We start from the raw sequence: 24,031 nt of genomic DNA, 5'->3' as shown, positions 1-24,031 counted from the left end.
TGATTGGTATAAATATTGTATCTTAGAGAGGCAGAGTCTCTTAAAAGTAAAGATGGGCAGAGCTTCACCAATCTGTGAAAGACCATGTCTACAAATTGTGGAACAAATTCAGAATAATGTTCCTCAACATAAAGTTGCAAAACAGCTGAATATCTAATTATTTCCAGTACATAATATCATCAAAAGTTTCAAAAATTCATATTGCATGCCTGTGATCTCAGGGCCCTCAGGCAGCACTGCATTTAAAACAGTAATGATTCTGTAATAGAAATCACTGCATTTGCTAAACTGGCTCCTTGGCTTATATTTTTGCAAGTAATGATGAAGTAGGTTTCTGTTTCTATTTTTATGTTTTGGAGACATTTTCTTTTTTTTTTTCTTGATTAATGCATATTATTTGAGTGTACTTTATTTAAGTTCTTATAAAACCTTCCTTTCCTTGACTTTTGTTTTCGCTGTGAAAGAAATTTCAACCACACAATTGTCCAACTCTTGTCCTTCAGCCAATATGCTATATACTAATAAATAATCTAAACAAAATATATTATGGAAGTGACCAACACCTGAGCATGCATTGAGCCATAACCACTGTAAATACTGTATTTCATTGAATGTTGTAATTAAAGGTTTAGCTGTATGGCACTTCTTTTAAATATAAAGCTGCAATGATTTTGAGCCTGATGTGCGAAAAGTGGAATTGGGTTTTAGGAATGAATTAAAATTAGTTTTAAGAAAGAGACCATTCATGATCATTGTGAAGCTTTTTCTTCCACTTGAATACATTCCCTTCACTTAAAGCTATCTTGAATGCTGAATTTTGCGTTCATCTATTATTTGCAACAGCCAGACTAGACTGTTTTGTTCAAAACCTAGAATTAGTTTTGTTTCCTATATCTACATCTGGTCAGGTTTTAAATGCTGAATTATAAAGATCTGGCAACCCGGATTAGTGACTAACCCATGAAGATGGTTTGGGCTGTAAGGACCTTTTTAACAGATAAAAAAATTGTGAATTAAAGCCGTTTTCATATTTAAAAAACACAATGGTTTCATATTTGCGTATTATTAAGGAATCATCTTTTCCACCCAAACCATCAGAGATGAGCTGTTAAGGAAACGGGGATAAAACAGACAGAGACTGTTAATTATTAATTTTACGGTTGTCTTAAAACAATAAAATAAAAACAAACAAATAAAGAAATAAATTCCAGAAAATTAATCTTTGGTCAGTCACTTTCCCAAATCAGAATGTGTGCGTGTTATACATTATGTATTGTCACATTAGAAAAACAAATCAGCTTAAACTGTTTACATTGATGATCGTGAAGTTTGCATGGTGTTTTCCAGGCATATCGGGTATTATAACGTATATAAAAGAAGACACTGTCACGTGCGTCTATTTGTATTTTATTTTGCACTTAATGTAAGCACGTGTGGAATGCTTAATAATCATACACAAAGGTAAAGGAAATAGGGATAAAAAAAAAGTATGGGTCGGCGCACGAGGGTGTGTGTGTGTGTGTGTGTGTGTGTGTGTGTGTGTTTTGGTTTTGTGCATGAGTCACTGTGTCTGGCTTCACGCAGCCGGAACAGAAACCTCACACGCTTGCTCTCTCTCACACACACTGGTGCCAAACAAACCCTAGCTGCTGGAACAGCGAGGCACAGTGCACTGGTGCACGAGCTGGAAGTCAGTCCGCTCACACCTTTCAGCTGCTATAGAAACTTCTCCAAATCTTCTATCACATATCGGAGGAAACCACAACACAACGCAGTCCCTCTTGCAACGACAATCACCTGCAAGGAGAGGCACAGGCAGGAGGACATGGCCACGGCGACATCTGATGCAGATAGCGCTTTTCGAGATGTTCGGGATCCGGGCTGGACTGAAGCTCAGCTCCGCAAATACCCTTTCCCAACACGACAGATCCCACGCCTTTCTCATACAGACCCCCGAGCGGAGATCCTGATCAACAATGAGGTAATGTAGGTTTCTGTATCTGACTAGTTACTCCTAGCGTGCTAAGTCATACCCATAGCACTGTAGCTGACACTGTGCTGACATGGTCACTGGCTCAGTCAGGAAACCTGTATAACTATAAATCACTAATCTACAATAATAATAATCAACAATAAATAAACACACTTCTTTACGACGCCTCTGCCATACTGATCGCCTGCAATGCCGTACAATAACATGTCCGTTTGGTATGTTTACGAACAACGGATATGCAAGAAACTGTTTACACTGAAGAATAGACGCTCTATCTGTCCATCCTAGAGCGAGAGAGAGAGAGAGAGAGAGAGAGAGAGAGATGCATCTATTTGGCACATGTGCATATTTGGAAGCTAAGGGCCTTCCTCAGGGGCCCAATAGTGGTGCTGGAACCCCGACCTACCGATCAGTAAAAACGAGCCTTAACCATTGAGCTCCAACTGAAGTCTCATCATTATCATCTATGTTTGTTAATGGTAGGTAGCTATGCTTGTGATCATAGAGCACACTGCAGCAGCATCATCATCATCATTACCACCACACTTGCAGACTTGAAGATCATCCCCTGAGTGTAATGCGCTTCATTGTGCATTAGAAGCTGGTGTACTGAGCGGATTTATACGAGCTACAGTGAGCTGTAAACCCTAACAGGAGTCCCAGCAGGCCGAGTTTAGCGCCACCCCTCCACTACTCACAACACTACTCGTGAGTCCCACGACCACGCTCAGATATAAACACAGCTCAGAAATCGCTCAGAGATTGCACTTATCAAATGTTTGCACCTTTATTTCATACCACACCGCGCTGTCTGATTCCACGTGAAGGTACACGGTTTTATGAGCCACAGTACCAAACAGTATGTCAACACAACGGATCACCCCGTGTTTGTAGTGTGTGGTTTGGAACCGACTCTTTAAGGTGAAGAGTCGACTCATTTGAGCGAGCCATATTTTACTTTTTAATATTTTAAATATTTTTCTTCACTGTTCTTTCACAATTTTCCCCTGTAATTTATCAATCAATCTTTACTTCAATTCACGTGCAAAAAATAACGCAAGGAAGACTACTGTTTTTGGTCGTTACCTGTGTGTAGTAGTGTTTTTATGAGTTTAGATTAGGAGATTAAATACAAGGAAAGCAGTATTTTGGTAATTAGAAGGTTTTTTTTTTTATTTATTAATGATTTTATCCATAGTTTTGTTCCGTGTAGAAAATAAGGGACTGAGTTAATTGAGAGTTGAAGGAATCGGCTCTTATTGGGGAGCTGCAGCAAATGTGAGTCACCAAAAAAATAAAAGAACCGGAAATCCCATTAGAATAATGTGGTGCTCAAGGCCACGGTCTGGCCGCTGCGTGGTGGTGTTCAGAGCTCAGACCGGCTGAGCTGAACAGCGGCACGTTCCTTTAGTCACGTAGCACTGCGCGCGAGCGCACGCACACACACGCGCAGGCACGCGGGGCGCGCACACCCACCAAATAGACAGCGCTTTCATACACACTTTCAGTATCTAAAATGCAGGCGGCTTATAGCAGTTTTCACTGCTATGAGGAAGGACCTTATAATAGTATATATTTGGACAAAGTGGGCTTGTAAAGATCACATTTTGTTTTGTTTTTATTTTAATCGTGACAAAAATGGGCCTTAGTTTCACACAATGTGTGTGTGGATATGAAAAAACAGGGTCTGGGTGTGGGTCAGGCTGTAACACTTATTTTCATTTCAGATAAGACTAAATAAATGCCCAGTTTTGTAGTTGCTTTGTTAAGAGTTTACTTACACTTTACATAAATAAAAATTTATTCAAATGTTAATAGCCTTGAAATGTGACTTTTTGAGTTTTCTTTCTCACAACGTTTACCTTTAAGTTTGTGTGTTTAACGCTCTTGGTTTTTTTTTCACCTCGTGTGTTATTCAGTTGTACTTTATCTACAGTTGTTATATGCATGTGTGAGTAATAGCTTGCACTATATATATATATATATATATATATATATATATATATATATATATATATATTTATATATTTATATATTTCTTTTTTTAATATTCCGTCTTTCTCTGTTAAAATAAACCTTGAAAAATAGTTGCTACATAATAATACGTGTAGCAGTGGTAAAATGTAAACAGACATGAAGATTTTATGAAAGGTTTACTGTTTTTACCATGACCTAAATTTTAGTAGTAGTAATGATCATATGATCATGTTTACTATTCTGACAGCTTTAGATTTGTAAGGGATTTACAGTAACTGCTCAATTATGTATTTCTTATAAAAAAAACCCCAAAACATTAGTTGTTGAATTTGAGCTGTCTTAAAACTAAATAATGAAGTTATAATACAGTTATAATACATATAATTATAGCTGGCTTTATAATCAGCCTTCAGATTTGGACTGATTTAAATTTTTAATTTTTTGTAATGACTCCCAGTGTTGACAATGTGGACTTTTTTTTTTACCCATATCCTGTACTTTAGAAACTCGTACAAAACATAAAGCTTTTTTAAATTGGGGGAAAGGAGCTATGCATGCTATGTGAATAAATTTGGAAAATAACAGCAGGCAAATAAAAATTTCCAGTGCTAGCGCCAGCCTCTGCAAGCAAAGTTACTGTTGTATCTATCCAGACAGGACTAAAATAATCATATGACCACAGAGGTGGACAAACAGTAGGTCTTTGGGCTCTAATTTCCTCGGGGGAGGAGAAAAACACTGACATGGCTGATGGCCATGGATGGAAACATAAGCACAGAGAAGCACCTGCAAATGATGGAATTGCTCCAGGTCTCCATTAAATGTAATCCTGAGCTTTGGTCTGTTTTTCTGGTACCTTATGTAACTGTAGGGTATTGATGAAAATAGGAGGCTGATCTAAGGGCAATAGTCTACTTGATGTAAGCACAATTTTAAGAGAGTTTAATTTAGGTCATTGTAATGTGTGAATTTTGCGTAATTGTGCATTAGTTATTTTTCTATGGAAATAATGGCTGTACAAAGCAACAAGAAAATGACTAAAGAAAGAACACTGCTGGTCTTCTCAGGTAAGAAAGTTCAGATTTCTGTTCCTTTCACTTCCATCTGGTCAAGTTGAACAGGACAGGACTGTATTTAGTATGCATCTATTTGAGGTTCACAAATGACTAATCAGGACCGGATAAGATTATAGCAGCACAAGTACAGAAATTTCATCTCATTGAGCATCAGGGGCAGATCATAACCTAATCATCAATGTGCTAAGTTGGCAGCAGTTTGTTGGACAACTTGTTTAACCCTGATTGAATGCATAATGTCACTTAGCATGTCCTTAAATATTAAAATATCCAAGCTCCAGCATTAGCTTTCTAAATAATTGACTGCTTGGGATGGCTGGTTGCAATGCGCCTGGCTTACCTAAAGAGCATTCCTATTGCAATGCTCTCCAGGATTTTACTAACACTGAGACAGTTTTATATTTGACTGAGCACCACTAGTTTAATTTGGATTGTATTGGGACAAACTCTGTTATTTACTGTTTAGCTAAACATTGAAGATTCAGAATTTGTTTAGTTCTGCCAGCTGTTAAAGGCTCTGATGGTAAAATCTGAGGCTTGAGTTCATTGAGTAACTAAGTATGTAACCAAGGATCCATATTCATCCTGCCTTTTTATGTTCACAGGAACCTGTGGTGTTAACGGATACGAACTTGGTTTATCCAGCGCTCAAGTGGGACATCAGTTATTTGGAAGAGAACATTGGCACTGGGGACTTTTCTGTGTACATTGCCGAAAACCACAGATTCTTATATTATGACGAGAAGAAAATGTCAAACTTTGAGAACTTTGTGCCAAAGTCACGCAGGATAGAGATGAAGTTTTCCGAGTTTGTAGAAAAGATGCACCAAACAGAAGAGCTGGGTGGAAGATCAAGGTAAGGTGTATTAATGAGTCACATGTCCTGTAGCTACAAAATTGGCAGCTACAAATGTGTTGTTTAGTATTGTATAAAATGCAAACCATGGTTTATATGTGTCCTGATGTTAACAGTGGGTTGTGGACAAGCTAAATGCACTAGTTTGGGTTCAGGAGCGCTGCATGAAATCCAATGAGGAAATAAAATTCACCACCGGGTATCAGCCAGCTAAAAGGCAGAAAGAACATCGACCACTTAATGCACTGATTTTGCCTCTGTGTCATGTGACCTGTTGTATTGATGCGTGGAAAGATATTCATAATTCCTTAGACTATTAGATATAGATTTAGCGAAACGTAAGCTACAAAACACATACTTCTTATTTTTAACTTAACTTCAGGGATGTTCTATATGCTCTCATACAACATTTAAACGGTGGTTTGTGATCATTGCAAGAAAGCTTGCAATTTTATGTAGTACAGCATGTGCCCATGTGGGTTGAATTTTAGCTCAGTGGTCTAATGTTAGCAAGATGTGTCCTCACATCGTTGTCTGGCTCAAGCAATACTTGGCATCATTTTGAGCTGAGGGAATTTGAGGATTCGAACTATTCTACTGAGCTCCATGCTCCATCCTGCCATGAAATATTTAGCGACCTAAAATCATATGGTTTGTTTATGATTAATACTTTGTGTTTGTTCAATTGCAAGTGGTGTTTTGTATTTTATTACGCATTTTAGTTTTTCATTTTGTTGTTTTTTGTGTTGGTGTTGGCAATTAATCTTTGTTAAGTTACTTTACACTTATTTTACATACAAGGCCACACTTAAAATGGAATAGAATATGGAGTGCTGTTTTTGATATCTACTCCACCTGCCTAAGCAATAGGTTTAAGTATACCACTGTCCTGATTAGTGTTTCCTTTGCTGTCACTTACTGTAAAACCTTCCCAGTGCACACTTGTACAATGTTTTTTTTTGCTTTGTTTCTCAATCGTTGCCTCAAATTTGACAACAGTTTTTAAAATTTTGAGTTCTCATGTCCTGTTTTTAACACACTGCTCCAAATGTCTGATGTCCCCATTATTATTATTGTTAATACTATTACTGCGTTGTATTTTGCATTGCTATAACAGAATGGTTTGTTATAAGAATGCTACTGTATTGTACCCTATAGCAGATGGAGTTTTGATCGTTCAGTGGACTGAGTTCTGACTTTCAATTGACATGGAAAAATATCAGGCCGCTTTGTGTACTTTTCCACTGAGATGGCAAATATTTAATGGAAAAACGTATTGCTGTTTACAGATTAACTCTCTTTTCAAGACCCTGTTTATTGCAAAAAAAGGTGTTACATTGAAATACCAGTTTGATACCAGTTTTAAATCAAAGTACCTTGAATGTGCTCTCTGCTGTGTAGATGTTGTAGGTAGGGCAAAACTTACCGGCTGTAGCATCTGTTTCCTAAGCCGACTTGTATGCTGCCTATATAGAGAATAGAATCAACAGAGGAACCCTCAGAATGGGCTCTGGATCCAGCATAAACACTGGCATGGTTGTGGTGTGGGTGCATCAGTGGTGGTGGTGTTATTTTTTCTCTCAACCATATCACTGTGGCATCAACAGTTTGCTAACCAAAAATATCCAACAGTACTGCAGTCAAACACTAACCACTAATAAGAGGCTACATGATGTTTTACACAAAGCAAAAATCTATAGGTTATAACTTGCATACACCAACACTGTGTTTTAAATAAACTGGCCAGTGTATGTTGTTCAGACCTAGCTGCTTTGCTGTGTCTAGTACTAAAGCATAAAGATATGCTGTAATATGCTACTACCATGTTGAATGTCACTGCTAAACTGAGTCACCCACCCAAATAATTTCTGGTTAGCATTCTTGGATAGAGGTCCTAAGGTGGTCCCTGTTCATTGATGAACAGATGGGCTGCAGTCTGGTGTTTTATTTTATTATTATTTTTTTTTCTTTTCTTCTTTTCTTTTTTTTATTTGTTTAATTGCTTCTGTGACCTTTATATTCAACTCCATTGTTTGATTTCTAGAGTGTACTTGCAGCAAACCCTAAATGACACGGTTGGGCGAAAAATAGTCGTGGATTTTCTGGGTTTCAACTGGAACTGGATCAACAAGCAGCAAACCAAACTAAACTGGGGACAGCTTACATCAAACCTGCTCCTCATAGGCATGGAAGGTACGGTGTCATCATCGTGCATATAGCCAGCCATTTAGTAGCATCCACATTTTTATAACATTTTCTGATTTTAACGTCTATTTCTGCGCTGTGTTCTGTTGCACGCTTTATGCATGGTAAAGGAAACGTGACACCAGCACATTATGATGAGCAGCAGAATTTCTTTGCACAAATCAAAGGCTATAAGAGATGCATCCTTTTCCCACCAAACCAGTTTGAGTGTCTCTACCCATACCCTGTTCATCACCCATGTGACCGACAGAGCCAGGTATTGATAGATGCATGCATATATATCTATATCTATATATAGATAGATAGATAGATAGATAGATGACACTTCAGTCTTGAATCTGCTAATAAAGATAATATATATACGTAAGATTTTTTTTAAACATTCATTAAACGTTTTCTAATTGCATATTCAATGGTTTGCAGGTTGATTTTGAAAACCCTGATTATGAAAAATTTCCCAAATTTAAAAATGCCTTTGGATATGAGGCTGTTGTTGGACCAGGTGATGTGCTGTACATTCCTATGTACTGGTAAGTTATTTGTGTAGATGGCACTTATTTACATTTAGTCAAAGTAATGTGATTATTAATTAATTGGTATTCAATTCCAAGTGGTGTGTTCTATCAGTCTATTATAAATATCTATTTCTAAATGCTGATTTTTAACCAGTGATCTATAAAAAAAAAGTAATATCAAAGGGGAATCCATAAAAAAAAGATTGTGTGTACTAGCCAGCAAAATTATAGCAATATCACATGAGCAAAAGTATATTGTCGCAGCTACATTTCTGTGTGTACAACTGAATAATGGCTTATCCCATAGTCAGTAACAGCACAATGCACCATTGCTTTTATTCAATTGTATAAATGCAAATGTATTTTGCGTACCATTTTGGACACGATATGGCCAAATTATTATTATTATTATTGCTTCATGACTATGTACAAGTAGAGTGGTGGATACAGCGAAACATTCTAGTGTGGATATTTTAAACATCAGCACTCTTGGAACTGTTGGGTCAACTGTTGTGATTCTATGTCACTTCAGATAAGGTTGTTGCTACTTGTCTTGTGATCCAAGACCAAAAAATTTACATTATTTTGGCAGAATTCTTACAATATTTTTTTCTCCCTAGGAAAAAAAAAGTTAATTAATTAAAAAAAAAAAAGGAAGTAATGTTTTTGGATTTAATATTCAGAAATATTATTCCAGATACATGTAATTTAGCAGTTATGAATTACATCTAGTTGTCCAAATGACCCTGTTGTATAGACCAATGTAAATAGACCATTTGGGTACAAAACAAAACAGGAGTGGTGATATCCAATTATATATAAACTGGAATGTGTAAATAAACTATTATGTTATGGAGTTGGATGCTGAACTTGGATAGGGTTTGAAATATTCTTTCTATTTTAATAATGCAGGTGGCATCACATAGAGTCCCTGTTAAATGGAGGAGTCACGATCACTGTCAACTTCTGGTACAAGGTAATTATGTACAGGTTGAATTTGCAGCTAGTGTATTCAATTTTTTTTGTTTGTTTGTTTGTTTCTTTTCCAGATAAATTAAGGTTAAGGTCACGACTCTGTGATGAACACTTGACGTTTTTCCGTACCAACCATAGCAAATCATGTCTTCATCGACCGAGCTGTATGTGCAGTAGCATTGTTATACTGGGATATGTTTGGGCTACGTGGCTGCCCTAAAGGCACATTTTAATACTACAGCAAACAAATCCATGTTCAGTAGTGTACGTCAAACTTCACTGTAACAGTTTGGGGTTTGCAAACCTTTGGCTATATATAACTAAATCATTTGTACAATAAATATCCACTTTTAGAGCATGGACTAAATCATAAATAATAATAGATTAAAATTTGTTACAAAATAGATAGCTGTGGATTATGCCATTTTAAAGGGCTTGAAAACATGGGGAGTATCTGACTAAATTAACTAAACTAAATAAAAGCTAATTAACCAATATACAATATGAAAGACTACTTTTAATGTAGTTTCTCATTATTTCCAAATGAAGCAGCTGAATGGATCACTAATGATCTGTTTACCCACAATGACCCAGCTTCTACAAGGATGCACACATTTTAGAAAATGCCATGTAACGTCAGTCCAGACATAGAGAGCCTTTTGAATTACATGATCTCAAGTAAAACATACCTGTTTTGTCCTTTTCAGGGTGCACCCACTCCAAAAAGGATAGAGTACCCACTGAAGGCCCACCAGAAGGTGGCCATTATGAGGAACATTGAAAAGATGTTAGGAGAAGCCTTGGGGGACCCACATGAGGTACTAAAAAGTAGAGCATTCAATTCAGTTTTTTTTTTTATTCTATTTTTAAACACTTCAGTAGTGCATTGGAGACAGACGCTCTGTCTTTTGACCTCAACCCAATTACAGAAATCTTTGTAGCTAACCTGAGCATACTCCCTTTGATGGCTGTTTAGGAATTTATTCAACCTTTTCACATGACAGTTCTTATGCTCACATCTTCAAGGTATAAAATAACATTAGTCATCAGGTTTGGTGTGAGCAGAGCACACAATCACATAGTGGGGAAATGCTTGTACCCACAGTGTACTCACAGCTAGACCAGGCACTCCCATACAGTTGAAGCAAACAATCCCAAATAGACATTATAAATTTTCTGAGTTCAAACCTTGACTACCTTACATTTCTTTTATTCAAAATGTATAATATAGGGACTACAATAACATTTTTCATTGCGCTAGTAAAATACTTGTGTAAGTGACCACAAACCAAAGGAATTTCCTTACACTGACTTGTTTATCAACTTTATACATATCATCTTGATGGTTTTTATGGGCTGCATCTCAAACCAAGAACTATAAACTTACATTCAAAAATATTTATTAACCTAGAAAATCCAGAAGGCTGGTATACAAAATACATTATTTGGTAAGCTTGCTGCATACGTTTTTTTACAATTCAAGCAATACCTGTGATAGGAAAATGGATTATCATGAATGTTCAATAACAGTGTAAAATAGTGCAGAAGATTTGAGACAGTGTTTGTTTGTTTGTTTGTTTGTTTGGTGGATCTAAATGGACTCCTGAACTCATTTGTGCAGTGTGTCACATAGTTAAAAATAAAATAATAGCTGTGGATCCTGTACTTGAGTAAAAGTACCAAGTTTCAATATTCCTCCAGTAAAAGTTTAAGAACTCCTTTTGCATTTCTACTTGAGTAAAATTTACAAAAGTACTTGCATTTAAATTTACCTATCAAAAGTAAAATAACTATTTTATAATTTGTTGTCCTGTAATTTGATGTCCCATTGTCCTGCACATTATTCCTTCAATTTTCTTAGAATTTTCTTGCCATCATTTCCATGATAAACTGGTGCCAGTGAACCGTGATCAGCCAGTTTCTCTGGGAATTAGATTTTTGTGGACTTAAAAGCTGTTATAAGCTGTTCTGTTTGTTAAAGCAAAGATAATAGACATTTTAACAAATATAAATGTGTCCGTGCATCTTTTCGACAGGTTGGGCCGTTGCTGAACATGATGATCAAGGGGAGATACGAGCAGAACCCAAGTTAATGATCAGTTTACCTCTGGTGTGCTATGTGTAGTAGAGCGTATGGATGTGGACGGCTACTTGTCTGTATGTTCAGGTCGTTCAGTTAACTGCATGGCAGCATTTTGGCTGCACACATTTCAGCATTACTGCTTCGAATATCTCCAGATGTTTTCAATCAGCTAAAGGAAGGTACCACTATAGAGAATTGATTTGCTCCATCTTTTGAGTCATCATAATGTGATCTCTGCTGATTTAGTTTTTTTATTATGCAGTGTGGGAGAAAAAAAAATACTCAGAGCACACATGCCCCTCCAATAGCACCTATTTTCGTTGTTTATCTTTATCAAAGTAGTCGAAACATTACTGTCCATTTTAAGAGTGCTTCCAGCAAACCTTACTTGTGTTAGTATTTTTTGTTACTGTATACTGTAATTTATGCAGGTTATAAAGGTTTGAAAATCAAAATTGTTTTTTTCTTCTTCTCCTCTTTCTACTCTCACCCAACAAGAGTTACAGTAGTGATGCACAGGAAATGTATATATTTTTTTCAACCCCTGAAGGAATGGAACTGATAAAAGTTTTTTTTTTTTTTAAGGATAAATTTTGATAATTGCTAAAAAATAGAGCCCTCTTGTGCACATGCGTTTGTTTGCCTGTGCATTTGTTTGAGTGTAACCTCCTTTCACACATGGTACAATGTTTCTGACTCAAATCACAAGCTAGGGAAAATGTTTAATTTACTGTATTTAAACTATGTTCAGTTGTTGCATATGAATTCAATAAAACATTTTTTTATTTTATGGTAAGAAAGTAATGTCCCACATAGGAATGATTCTTCTTTGTGTAATGACAACAGATCTAAAAGGCTACGACATGACCCCCTTTTCTGAAACTACTATTGTATTATTAAATGACTCAAATCGACACGCAAAGAAACTCAAAGTCTAATTTGCTTGTAAAGATTTATTTGCTGAACTGATATCTAATTCACTTACTATGTTCCAAATTAGGCTTTTTTTTAAATGTGTATTAATTCACCTGTGTATTGTTTTATCTCCAGTTGCAGAATGTTTCTAATGAATTTGATTACAGATCTCTGGATCCAAGCAAAGTAGAAATCAATGATTATTGCAGTGATTATTGCACAGAATTATTTTTGTTGATATTTGGAATTGTAAATTTGCATACTTGGTTTTGTAAATGTTTACTGTGTATGTGCTATGTGCCAAATTGATTTTTTTTCTAACATATAGTTGTGACTGAAATCATTCTTTTTGTTTTGTTTTAGTATTATTGCTGTTTATAACATGGCTGTTGCTGGACTGTAATTTGACTGGAAAAAGAAGGGCGGTATAGCACTTAAAAAAGCTAGTATTCGGGATTTTAACTTAAAATCTTTTAACAATTTAACAATATTGGCACTTGTATTAAGATCACTTAATTGAGAGGGTACTGAAAGATGCAGGATTTTGAAATGTTGCCCTCTGGTCAAAAGATTTTCCAGAAAAGTTCCAGATTAATTTCGGGAAAACAGGTTAAATAGGGGTATACTGAACCCCCCAACATATAAATCGATTCGAAGCAAGTGCTCACATTTCGATAAACTCAAGGATCTGTACCAAACAGCACAATGCACACTTCCCCAAACAGAAATATGCATAAATAGTAATGACACTGTTGTAGGGACATGCTATATATTATTATTATTATTAGAGTATGCCATTTTGGAACCCACCCCAAATATTCACAGCTTATTATTAGTCAGTATTACAGAAGTGTAATTGAGGGGAGGGGTAAACTTTTATGCACATTAGTGTTAGTCATTAATGAGTGTCAGATAAACGAGCAGAACCTCTAACAAATAGTTTGCATGAAACTCAGCAGTGGTTTAATAGAGATTGCCAATGTCTCTATGCTCATTCTGTGGTATAATAAAGTCATATCCCACAGAATGAACTAGCTGCCTATTAATTTATCTAATTTGTGCATTTTGTTCTTTAGAACAAAGTATATTTTTGCTTAACTGATAGAAATCATTTTTAATTAGCAGAAATGCAAAAAAACTCACAAACTCTTCTGTTAATCCCCACAAACTACCAACTGGGAATATAAACTTTACAAGGAGGTTAAAAAGGCCAGCTGTCATCTGGCAATCATTCTCTTCCCATTATTGAGATGGGTTATTAAATGCAAGTGTTTAGCAAGACTAACAAAAAACTAACAAGACAAAAAAAAAAAAAAAAAAAACTTTTACACTGTAGAACTTTTTACCTCCTGGTTGTTTGGTTGGCAATGGCTCCTGCTAGTCACTTTGAAGATGTAGAACTTCTTTTGTGTTTGGAGTTGGGTTAAGATAATGTCTGACCTTAGCTGGGTTACAACATTAGAAAAAAATGTCACACCCCCTTTTGAACTCTACACAACAGACGTAGGTCTGACACAAAGTACCTTTTATATGTTTGTCAGGGAAATTTATACAAGTTAAGGCAAGTCAGATTTATCATAAACACTAGCTTTCATTTAGATCTGTAAATCAAATCATAAACATTGTTCAAAACCGATATAGTTTGCCATATTAGTAGTAGACATGTCAAATGGTCACAAGGGAGAGTATTGTAAGGGGAAACATAAGCCAGAAACATTATTTTCTAAGAAGACCCTTGTGTTTAGTTAATTTGTGTACATTTTTAGCCATCTTTCAAGGCTATATAACCCACTGTTAACTCACTGGTAGGTTGTTCTTGATAACCCCACTAGGGAACGTTTCTTGCAACCTTGATATTATTCAGTTGGTGCTTTTTCTGTTTACTACAACCTTGTTTTATTGAAAAGCATTGATTTACTGTATTAGTCACTGAATAAGATCCTCCACATGTTGTGCATGTAGTTCATAAATCAAAGGGTTTTCAGAAGCAGTGATGAACTCTCATTTTCACCTAAACTTCCCAAATGTTTCAGGATGCTTTCAATTCATTGTTAAGAATTTTACTTCTTCTAGAAATAAAGCCTTATCCTTTTACTCTGTGTACATTTTGAGTTGTAACAGTAACAATACAGAAACAGTGTGTGGTTTATTTATCAAGCTCATGGCCTCATACAATGTGGCTTATTCTCTGAATTTAGTATCTATACATTAGTATATAGGAAAACTGTCTCTTTCCAAAGAGATGCTTCACAGTGATTCTTTGTACATGTGCTATTAACATTGGGAAATTAAGGCTTGTATACCAAATGGTCATTGTTACATGTCTATTATGTCCATTCTGAGGTATATTAAAGACAATTAGGTATTTTAAGCACAATAAAAGAAATGGGAAAGTTGGATATTTTGCAATAGAGGTATAATTTAATGTGAATACATTATATTATTTAACTTAAAATGTCTCTGAAGCAAGGGACATGGAGTCGAGGCAAAAAAAACAGGTTTTTCCTTTTGTATAGGAGTGATTGATTTGTCAGATATAAAGCTTGTGGTACTAACAAAACCCCACCTTCATTAACATGAACATGAGGACTGTGTGCTGCATTTACAGCATTCGTTTTTGGTTTTTACGCTTTTATGCCTATAATTGGATGTAGCTCCTTTCAGTTACTGTGTATAAACTATTGTTATATGAAGGTGGGCTGGGTTGCTGTCTGGTATATCACAGCTGGGTTACCTTCATCTGGAAGCGTTTGATTAACAGATATGAAGCAGCTTGTACTAGCAAAAACACTTACAGCAGCCACTTATTCTTAGTATAAATTAGACTATTTTTTCACTTTTGCTGTCTTGATCCAACAGGTTTAAATATAAATACAGATCGCTTGTTGCATTGTATTAGTTATTGTGCAAGAAATGTGTGTGTCTCGTTTGTGTAATCTGGTGCCTTGTCATGCAGACTGGCCTCTGGATCAGACGCCCTCCCGTTTCCTGATGATGTAACCGCAGAAGACAGTCACACAGCTGATTCTATACATGACAATGTGGTGCCTGTTTTTGTATCAACACCCCTGTGCGATATGTTGCTACAAATCAGTGGTTGAAATCACACGTCTTTAGTTAACTTGGGTAAAATGGCAGCCAAGCAGGAAAAAGTTGGAGATTAGAGTTGTTCATTATAGGTATTTAACTACTTTTATCAATCACAGCTCCATTCCAAACAACAGATCAGCCAACTGTTCCACAACTTAATCCCATGTTACATGACAGGTGTTGACAAAAAAAAAGGGCTGGAAATTTGGAATAATAAAAGACACAGGGCAAAAAAAAAAACACCTGACTATAGGTTTACATCCATCTTTTTATGTTGATCATACAGCAAAAATAAAACTTCGGGCGCATTTCAACAGTTTGTAGTTTAGCAGTTAGCGGAGATCACCTCTTTATGAGGAACTGCATAACCTGAGCACAAACGACAACATACAAATGTTAATACACTAGGCTTCCTGTTCTACTATGAATAGTGAGCATGGGTTACATGAACATTCACTCTCCATCAGCTAAAACCATGCAGAACTGTAAGCACCAACGTACATAACACTTCTAATACAGTAGAGTAAAACCAGACTAAACTAAGATAATCCAGTGCAAACAACTCAGAGGTCAAAATAACATACAAGTAGCAATTAAATACATTTGGGAGGCCCTTGTATCATTTGTATATCTGTTTTAAAAAAATACAGTAACTCTCTTCCCCTTAAATTTCACTTTATCCTAGCTTTAATAATGCCCGACTGAAATATCATTACCCCATGGCAATCAGATTTCACAGTGCACACCCCAACCTTCATTGTACTTTAAAACCCTGTAGGTGATGTATGATAACCACTAGGGTCAGTGAGAGACACTTTGATGCCTCCTTGAGTGTGTGCCAAGACCTTCCAAAGTCACACAGTGATGCATAAACCAGTATTTACAATAAACACCACCATAAAACTGCCACCTTTCCTTGGAAATTTCTCACTTAGCTGGTATAGTTTTCAAATGACAAGGGACCTTATTGTTTATCTGGAGTTCAGAAACTCAGTTACATATGTAATTAGAATTATATTGTATCCCAAATACCAGGAGTAGAAATGACTTGCATAATATATGCCAACAGCATCATGAATAGGACTATCCTCACTTGTACTGAGATGACCATGGCACTCATGCCACAGGTGAAAACCAGGTTGATTTAAAATGGTGAAAGCTGGTGTGTTGGAATAAAAACATGGACCTAGACCAGCCCTTTGTAGATAAGATTGGACAAACCTGTTTTATATAATGCCCAAACATGAGAAGACCCTCGTCAAAGAAGGTGTTCAACCCCGTGACAGTAACCAGACTATCCCTTGCTGAAGGCTGTTGCCAATTCTACAATTGGGTTATATGATGTTGGGCAAGAAATCTAAATGATCCACAAGATCATACCAGTGTCATCCAGTCATTGACACATGCAAAGTAAAATGATTTCAAGAGAAATTTGTTTTTTTGCTTACGAGATCACTAGTAAGTGTACTGCAGGATGGACACCGCTTCCTTACACTTCCTTATCAAGGGCATTTAAGGAAGCTCTGTCCATCCTGCAGTAGAAACTGATGATGATACAGGATACATTTTTCTGTTTGGAGAACAGCCGAGATGTATTTCTGGACTTTTCATAACCAAATTCTGCCTAAACAGAAACCTGAGTGTTCCCTATACTGCATGGAATTTGACTTTTTACGGTAGTGCTCAATAAACTGATATAACAGCTGCATGATGTTAGCACTGGGGTGCTCTTTACCATTCCATTAAAAATATCCATACAAGAAGTACACTCACTGAGGTAGAAGAAAATAAGAGGATAGCTCATTGTACATGACAAAGAAAATGGGGATTAAACTGTCAATTTTTGACTATGGAAGGTCAAGGCACACACACAGGAGCATCAATTTCTTTTGAACAACCCTTGACGGTTTGGATGGTGAAACAGAAGTGGTGGTACATAAAACACATCTAAACCATAATACAACAAAAAGTAAAAAAGACATACTCAAAACAAAACTTTGAAAAGATTTGATTTTGTCAGTGCATTAAGAATTAAAGATGTATACTCCTAAAAAAGAAAACAAAAAAAAAAATTACAAAAAAGGGAAAAATATGAATTCACAGAACAGCTCACGTACAGGTCAAATCACTCGCATCATAAATAAAATTTTAAAACCAGATGTGTAAGTGTACAGATATCAGTGAAAGCGGTATTTGCGAGCTGGTTTAAGGCTAACATAAGTCTTTTTCATTTCCTCAGTTTCATCTTTCTTCACCAGATGGTAGCGCTCTCCCTTGGTTGTCACCACCTGATTGCCATGGTAACGCACCAACTTCTTCGGAGCCTACGAGATATAAAATTAACCTTGAAGTCTACTATATGGACACACTGTATTAGATAGAATACCTTCTTCATAAGCATGCACACGTGTGCGAACACACGCACGCACACAAAACACTTACGTCTTTTGGGATGAACGGTCTGTGTATTTTCTTATCCTCCTCATTATCTACCAACATGTATCTAAGGAGGGGGAAAAAAACAGATAAGGAAATGTATTTGCCTTTGTCAGTTTTCTTCAAATGTTTACAAAAGATAAAGCTTTCATTAGTAATGGACACGAGACATTCTTCTTCTTCCTCCAGCCGCTCCCATTAGGGGTTGCCACAGCGGATCCGCCGTCTCCAAACCTCCTCTCCTCTACATCTGCCTCTTTTAAACCAACACCATGTTTTCTTTTACCACATCCAGAAACCTCCTCCTTAGCGTTCCTCATGGCTCCATCCTCAGCATTCTCCTACCAATATACTCCATGTCCCTCCTCTGTACATGTCCAAACCATCTCAATCTAGCCTCCCTCACCTCGTCTCCAAAACGTCCTACATGCACTGTCCCTCTTATAATGTGGACAAGCTTCATGTCTCTCAGAGATCAACGATATACGAAGCATATAACTGTAGAAGGCATTGAACTCTATTGTACTATAAATTGTATTGTTTCTATGTTTTTATTTGTTCATTACACTAGAAAATTGAGAAATTCACTGTGTCACTATGTCACTGGTGCAGTGTGCAATAGAATAGGAGGGCATACATTATAAACTATTCCGAAGACACTTTAGAACAGAGCTGCCCAAATTAGGGACTAAAGGACAAAGCTGGCCTGTGGTGACCTTTGATTTGGCCCACCATGCCATATATGAAAAGAGGGGGAAGATGCCCATATAACTTCATTTTTTTTTATTTTAACATAACATTTTGATTTGAACAGACTTTCCGTCTGATTAATGCGTAAACTAAGAAGCAAACTAACTGACTATCACCTACATAATATAATGACTTGGGCTGTAAATCAGCTGCAGCCCAATTTGGGGAAAAAAAAAAAAAACCAAACATGAAAAATGTGAAAAAGCTTCATGTCTCTGCATATAGCTGTATTAGACATTGAACTCTATTGTACTATAAACAGGATTGTTTCTTGGTTTTTATTAGTCTTCTTGAACTAGAAAACTGAGGAAAAAGCTACATTAGTTATGAAGATTACAGTGCAAGTCTTACCATTTATTTTTAAATATTATGAATCATAAATAAAGCATGGCTACTTTAATTTGACTATAATACAACATTGAGGGCTGAAAGTAAATCGGGTTTGATTTATGAACGCTTTATAGGGAATATAAATATACACAAAATGTATGACCTCCTTAGTTTTTTCCAACAAACAGAAAATTGTGAAACAGAAAATTAACTATTACAGTAACTCATAGAAGACTCACTTTTCTAAAATATTTGCTTTAAGCTTCTCATCAGCCTGTGCCGTCTCAGTCTTGGTTTGGCTTGCCTAGAAACAAAGAAATAAATGAAACACATACAACATAATGCTCCCCCTCCCAGTCCAAGTTTCAGTACACAGACCACAGTATTGTGGCGAACAGATTGCTATTTTGGAACTACTGTGCATTTTCCCCCATATAACTCTCACTCCTCTGAATTATTTGAACAGTTCAGCGTGGCATAATAAATAAAAATATTTAATCTGAGTCACAGTTGGTAGGACACATTTGGGCCATGGTTCTTTTTTTCCTGAGTAGTTCAGGGCTCCAGAGACACATCAAGCTTCTGCATGGATGGTTTACTTACTCTGAGGGGAGGGGTGGGACTGAGCTGCACATCTCCCTCGATGATGAGTCGAACAGCTTCCTCCATGTCTCCTTTAGCAATAGATAACGCACTTCTGGCTTCGGTCACGCTACACTTAGGAAACATTTCCAGAAGGTGCTGTTCCTGCATATCCCAATCTGAAGTGCTCACCTAACACACACACACACACACACACACACACACACACACACACACACACACAGAGATTTGAAGTAATAGTTACATGGAGCTGCAATGCTAAATTGAGTAATCATTTAATTGAAAGCAAACTATCACCAATTTTACTAATAATGTCAACCTTTTCCACTGTTTCATTTCCAGATGCATTTCATTTCTTTTCCCTCAGGACACTGTATTTCACTATAGGCAAGTTGCTTAAATAAACCAAAAACATGAAGTAAAGAAAGCCCAACCTGATGTCAATGGTTTCAACACCAAAAATATAATAAATACCGGTACTTGAAATATATTTCAAGCATTAAAGAAGTTATTGAAGCAAAACTATTTCAGATGTCTAACCTGGTTGTGACCTTCATTTTGTTGGGATCCATTTCAAAATATAATCTTTCATACACTTGTTACAAAGCTATTTCCACATTAATCCTAAAACTTGCAATCACTTAGTTATTACAATATCGTGCTAAAGAAATGCTTAAGACACACTGACTTTTCAGAAAACTGCGTCTTGAGTTTCTGACCATGAAAGTGTAATGCAATATTTGTCTGACAAACATGAAGGGTGATATTAATGGAAAAGAAAATTCTAAAATTTTAATAACAAACCTGTTATTTGGATCAATATTTAGAATCTCGGATTGATGCATGGACAAGAAAATTTGGTCAGCAAACACAAAAGAAAATGCCAACCAAACAGGCTTTGTGGACAGACAGCTAAAAACACTGATGTGAGTTAATACCTTGGCTGTGGCTCCCTCTGCATGTGATGAGTGGCTGTGTGTCTTTTGCATCTGGACTCTTTGCTCTGGAGGAGGTGTCAAGGAACAATTTCCCTCGCCTGTCTTCAACTCAAAAGACTCTGAAACAGGAATATTCACAGATAATAGAAACTCACACAAGCTATGATCTCAAAATATACTGTGCACTTTGCACTAAACATGCAAAATGTAAAAAGAAGTTCTGTAATCATTTTTAGATTTCACTTCCACAACAACAGTGCTTAGGAACATTCACCTTTACTTCTTGCTGACGCTAATTTCGAGGACAAGCTGAACATCATTTCACAAACCTGAACACTGGGGAAAAAAAATACAATAAAATTGAATAGTTAAATACACTTCCAGATACAAACTGCCAAAAGGTTCACACTGTTGTGCATTTATTTCTAATGTGGTTGGAATAAGAAGCCCAACAATTATTACCAGTCAATGTTGGAAAAGCCTGGAATATAAGCCTCAAGCATCTCAACAAACACCTCAACGTCAAAGTTTTCTTCAACGCTTGCCTGGGAGCCAAGATCTTCCAGCACACCGATGATGTAGGAAAGCAAAACGTCATCCAGGGTGCTGAGAAAAAAGAAAACAGGTAGAATCTCTTACTGCGTTTTCTTTTATTTGGTTGGAGTTTGGGTAAGGTAAGATGGCAACTAACCTCAGATCAGCATGCGGTATGTGTGATCGGACAAAGTCGTACAGTGCATCGTGAATGATCTTCTGGAGCTCCATCCTACCTGTTACTGTTCAACATATTAACACACACACACACACACACACACAAAACACACTTTCTATATGGAGAAAACAATCTAAAGCATTTTTTTATCACATAATAGTTGCTCCCTTTGTCAATAGGTACACAACCTTGTGTAGCCGTTGACAAGAATAATTGTGTACGCACAAGAATAATTTTTGATTGATGGCTTCATTGCAGCCAAAAGCTTTTCCGATTACTTGGTATTTAAGTTGTGTTTCTCTTGTGCATATGTGGTGTGTATGCTGTGTTTCTGTTGTATGTGGTGTGTATGCTGTGTTTGTTGTATGTGTTGTGTTTGCTGTGTTTCTGTTGTATGTGGTGTGTATGCTGTGTTTCTGTTGTATGTGGTGTGTATGCTGTGTTTCTGTTGTATGTGGTGTGTATGCTGTGTTTCTCTTGTATGTGGTGTGTATGCTGTGTTTCTCTTGTGCATATGTAGTGTGTATGCTGTGTTTGTTGTATGGTGTGTATGCTGTTTGTTGTATGTGGTGTATGCTGTGTTTGTTGTATGTGGTGTGTATACTGTGTTTCTGTTGTATGTGGTGTGTATGCTGTGTTTGTTGTATGTGGTGTGTATGCTGTGTTTCTGTTGTATGTGGTGTGTATGCTGTGTTTCTGTTGTATGTGGTGTGTATGCTGTGTTTCTGTTGTATGTGGTGTGTATGCTGTGTTTGTTGTATGTGTGTGTATGCTGTGTTTCTGTATGTGGTGTGTATGCTGTGTTTCTTTTGTATGTGGTGTGTATGCTGTGTTTCTTTTGTATGTGGTGTGTATGCTGTGTTTCTTTTGTATGTGGTGTGTATGCTGTGTTTCTTTTGTATGTGGTGTGTATGCTGTGTTTCTTTTGTATGTGGTGTGTGTATGCTGTGTTTCTTGTATGTGGTGTGTATGCTGTGTTTGTTGTATGGTGTGTATGCTGTGTTCTGTTGTATGTGGTGTATGCTGTGTTTGTTGTATGTGTTGTGTTTGCTGTGTTTCTGTTGTATGTGTGTATGCTGTGTTTCTTTTGTATGTGGTGTGTATGCTGTGTTTCTTTTGTAAGTGGTGTGTATGCTGTGTTTGTTGTATGTGGTGTGTATGCTGTGTTTCTTTTGTATGTGGTGTGTATGCTGTGTTTCTGTTGTATGTGGTGTGTAGGCTGTGTTTTTGTTGTGTGTACAGTGTACAGTGTACAGTGTGTGTGTGTGTGTGTGGTCATCTCAGATGCAGGCCTACAATGCGCTTAAATGTCGAGCATCAGTCTTTTGTCCTGAAAGCGTCCTGCTTCCAGACCAGCTCGGATGCCAGCTAACCGATTAGAGTAGAAACCTCGCCTGATCTGAATCCTTCCTCTGCTCTATATTCACTTATGCACTCGTGATACACACAACATAAAAACCTTCAAGGGAAATAAACGCTTAACTCAACTGCGGCCATTCGAAATGCGGAGCTAACAAGCCTAGCCTAGCTCTCGTTAGCTAACCCTCAGCTCTATCAAACCGGCCACCACAAGCAAGCAAACAAACACATCTAATCTGTTTCACCAAAACGATCTGTTCCACTTACAAAACGAGTGCAGGATGACTGCAGACGAATTTATTTAGCGTAAAATTTGATAGCGTTTCAAGTGGGCAATTTCTTACAACCTGCGCGCCGTGGGTTGTTTCAAAATGTATGACATCATTTCCTGTTTAAAGTAAACACGCACTCGTGGTGCTGCAGGAATGATGTGAAGAATATGAATCGAAGAAAATTTGAAAAAAGAAAAAGGACCGTTTTAGATAGATAGAGAGAGAGAGAGAGAGAGAGAGAGAGAGAGAGAGAGTAATACTCCAGACCAAACTACGAAAAATCAAATCACTTTCCCATTCCTTCAGGATGCACGGAAAAGCAAAGCAAAGGGAAACTAACTAACTAGCTAGATATCTGTAAGATCGAACAGATTAATGGTCTTGTAACCTCTCCTTAATATTATTTTAGAAATAGCGTCTTCTTCTACAACAAAGTTCTTGGTGAGTGAATATGGGGAAACGAGGGTTTTAAGACGATTATTATGAAGATTTTGTACTGGAAATGGAGCTGGACTGAGTTCTCCACTCACATTTAGATCTCTAGAGGTTGCAAAAGGAAGCCACATTATGACAACACAAAGTTTATTTACACCCAATCCGCACTTTTTCCTAACAAATTTATGTGGACGAAAATGACCAAACTTATCTTAACTATGCTATATACTATATATATTTTCCCTGTGGGCGCCGCTGTAAAACGGTTATGGGTATAACTTCCGCCAGAAGTAGTAGCAGCGTTGACTGACTTGTTTATACGAACTGTGTTCATGTATTGCAATACACTTTGCGACCGAGGTGTTATATGGGTATGTGTTTTTCCAAAAAGAAAAAGTCATAGTATGGTTATGTGTAAGGGGTTAGGGTTAGCAGTGTAACTTTCATATGCATTTATAATAATAATGCAGGTAAATATAAGTACAATGTAAAAACGAATTTACACAATACA

The 24,031-nt window shown here is 36.8% G+C and overlaps 2 protein-coding genes across 4 annotated transcripts; one reads left to right on the top strand and one right to left on the bottom strand.

The window, feature by feature from the left end:
- The first annotated feature begins 1,563 nt into the window (after positions 1 to 1,563).
- hif1an (hypoxia inducible factor 1 subunit alpha inhibitor) lies at positions 1,564 to 12,918 on the top strand. The gene is made up of 8 exons (XM_046873959.1): positions 1,564 to 1,981; positions 5,652 to 5,902; positions 7,947 to 8,095; positions 8,218 to 8,363; positions 8,531 to 8,637; positions 9,535 to 9,598; positions 10,305 to 10,415; positions 11,634 to 12,918. The coding sequence occupies exons 1-8, from the start codon at positions 1,826 to 1,828 to the stop codon at positions 11,688 to 11,690; spliced, it is 1,041 nt and encodes a 346-aa protein (XP_046729915.1). The 5' UTR covers positions 1,564 to 1,825; the 3' UTR covers positions 11,691 to 12,918.
- A 3,021-nt stretch (positions 12,919 to 15,939) lies between these two features.
- Positions 15,940 to 23,287, bottom strand: cuedc2 (CUE domain containing 2). Of its 3 annotated transcripts, none has more exons than XM_046837071.1 (9): positions 23,161 to 23,287; positions 21,434 to 21,518; positions 21,205 to 21,348; positions 21,017 to 21,078; positions 20,743 to 20,861; positions 19,805 to 19,975; positions 19,441 to 19,505; positions 18,128 to 18,188; positions 15,940 to 18,009 (listed from the first exon to the last, which is right to left on the bottom strand). In XM_046837071.1, the coding sequence occupies exons 2-9, from the start codon at positions 21,505 to 21,507 to the stop codon at positions 17,863 to 17,865; spliced, it is 843 nt and encodes a 280-aa protein (XP_046693027.1). In that variant the 5' UTR covers positions 21,508 to 21,518; positions 23,161 to 23,287; the 3' UTR covers positions 15,940 to 17,862. The 3 variants fall into 3 exon arrangements, with proteins under 3 accessions (XP_046693027.1, XP_046693010.1, XP_046693019.1); XM_046837054.1 differs by having other exon boundaries at positions 23,081 to 23,223; XM_046837063.1 differs by lacking the exon at positions 23,161 to 23,287 and adding an exon at positions 22,751 to 22,928.
- Positions 23,288 to 24,031: the final 744 nt, after the last annotated feature.

The sequence above is a fragment of the Silurus meridionalis genome, chromosome 2 (assembly GCF_014805685.1).
Source record: "Silurus meridionalis isolate SWU-2019-XX chromosome 2, ASM1480568v1, whole genome shotgun sequence".
NCBI lineage: Eukaryota > Metazoa > Chordata > Actinopteri > Siluriformes > Siluridae > Silurus > Silurus meridionalis.
The sequence above is the reverse complement of the archived record's forward strand: the minus strand, read 5'-3'. Positions and strand labels throughout refer to the sequence as shown.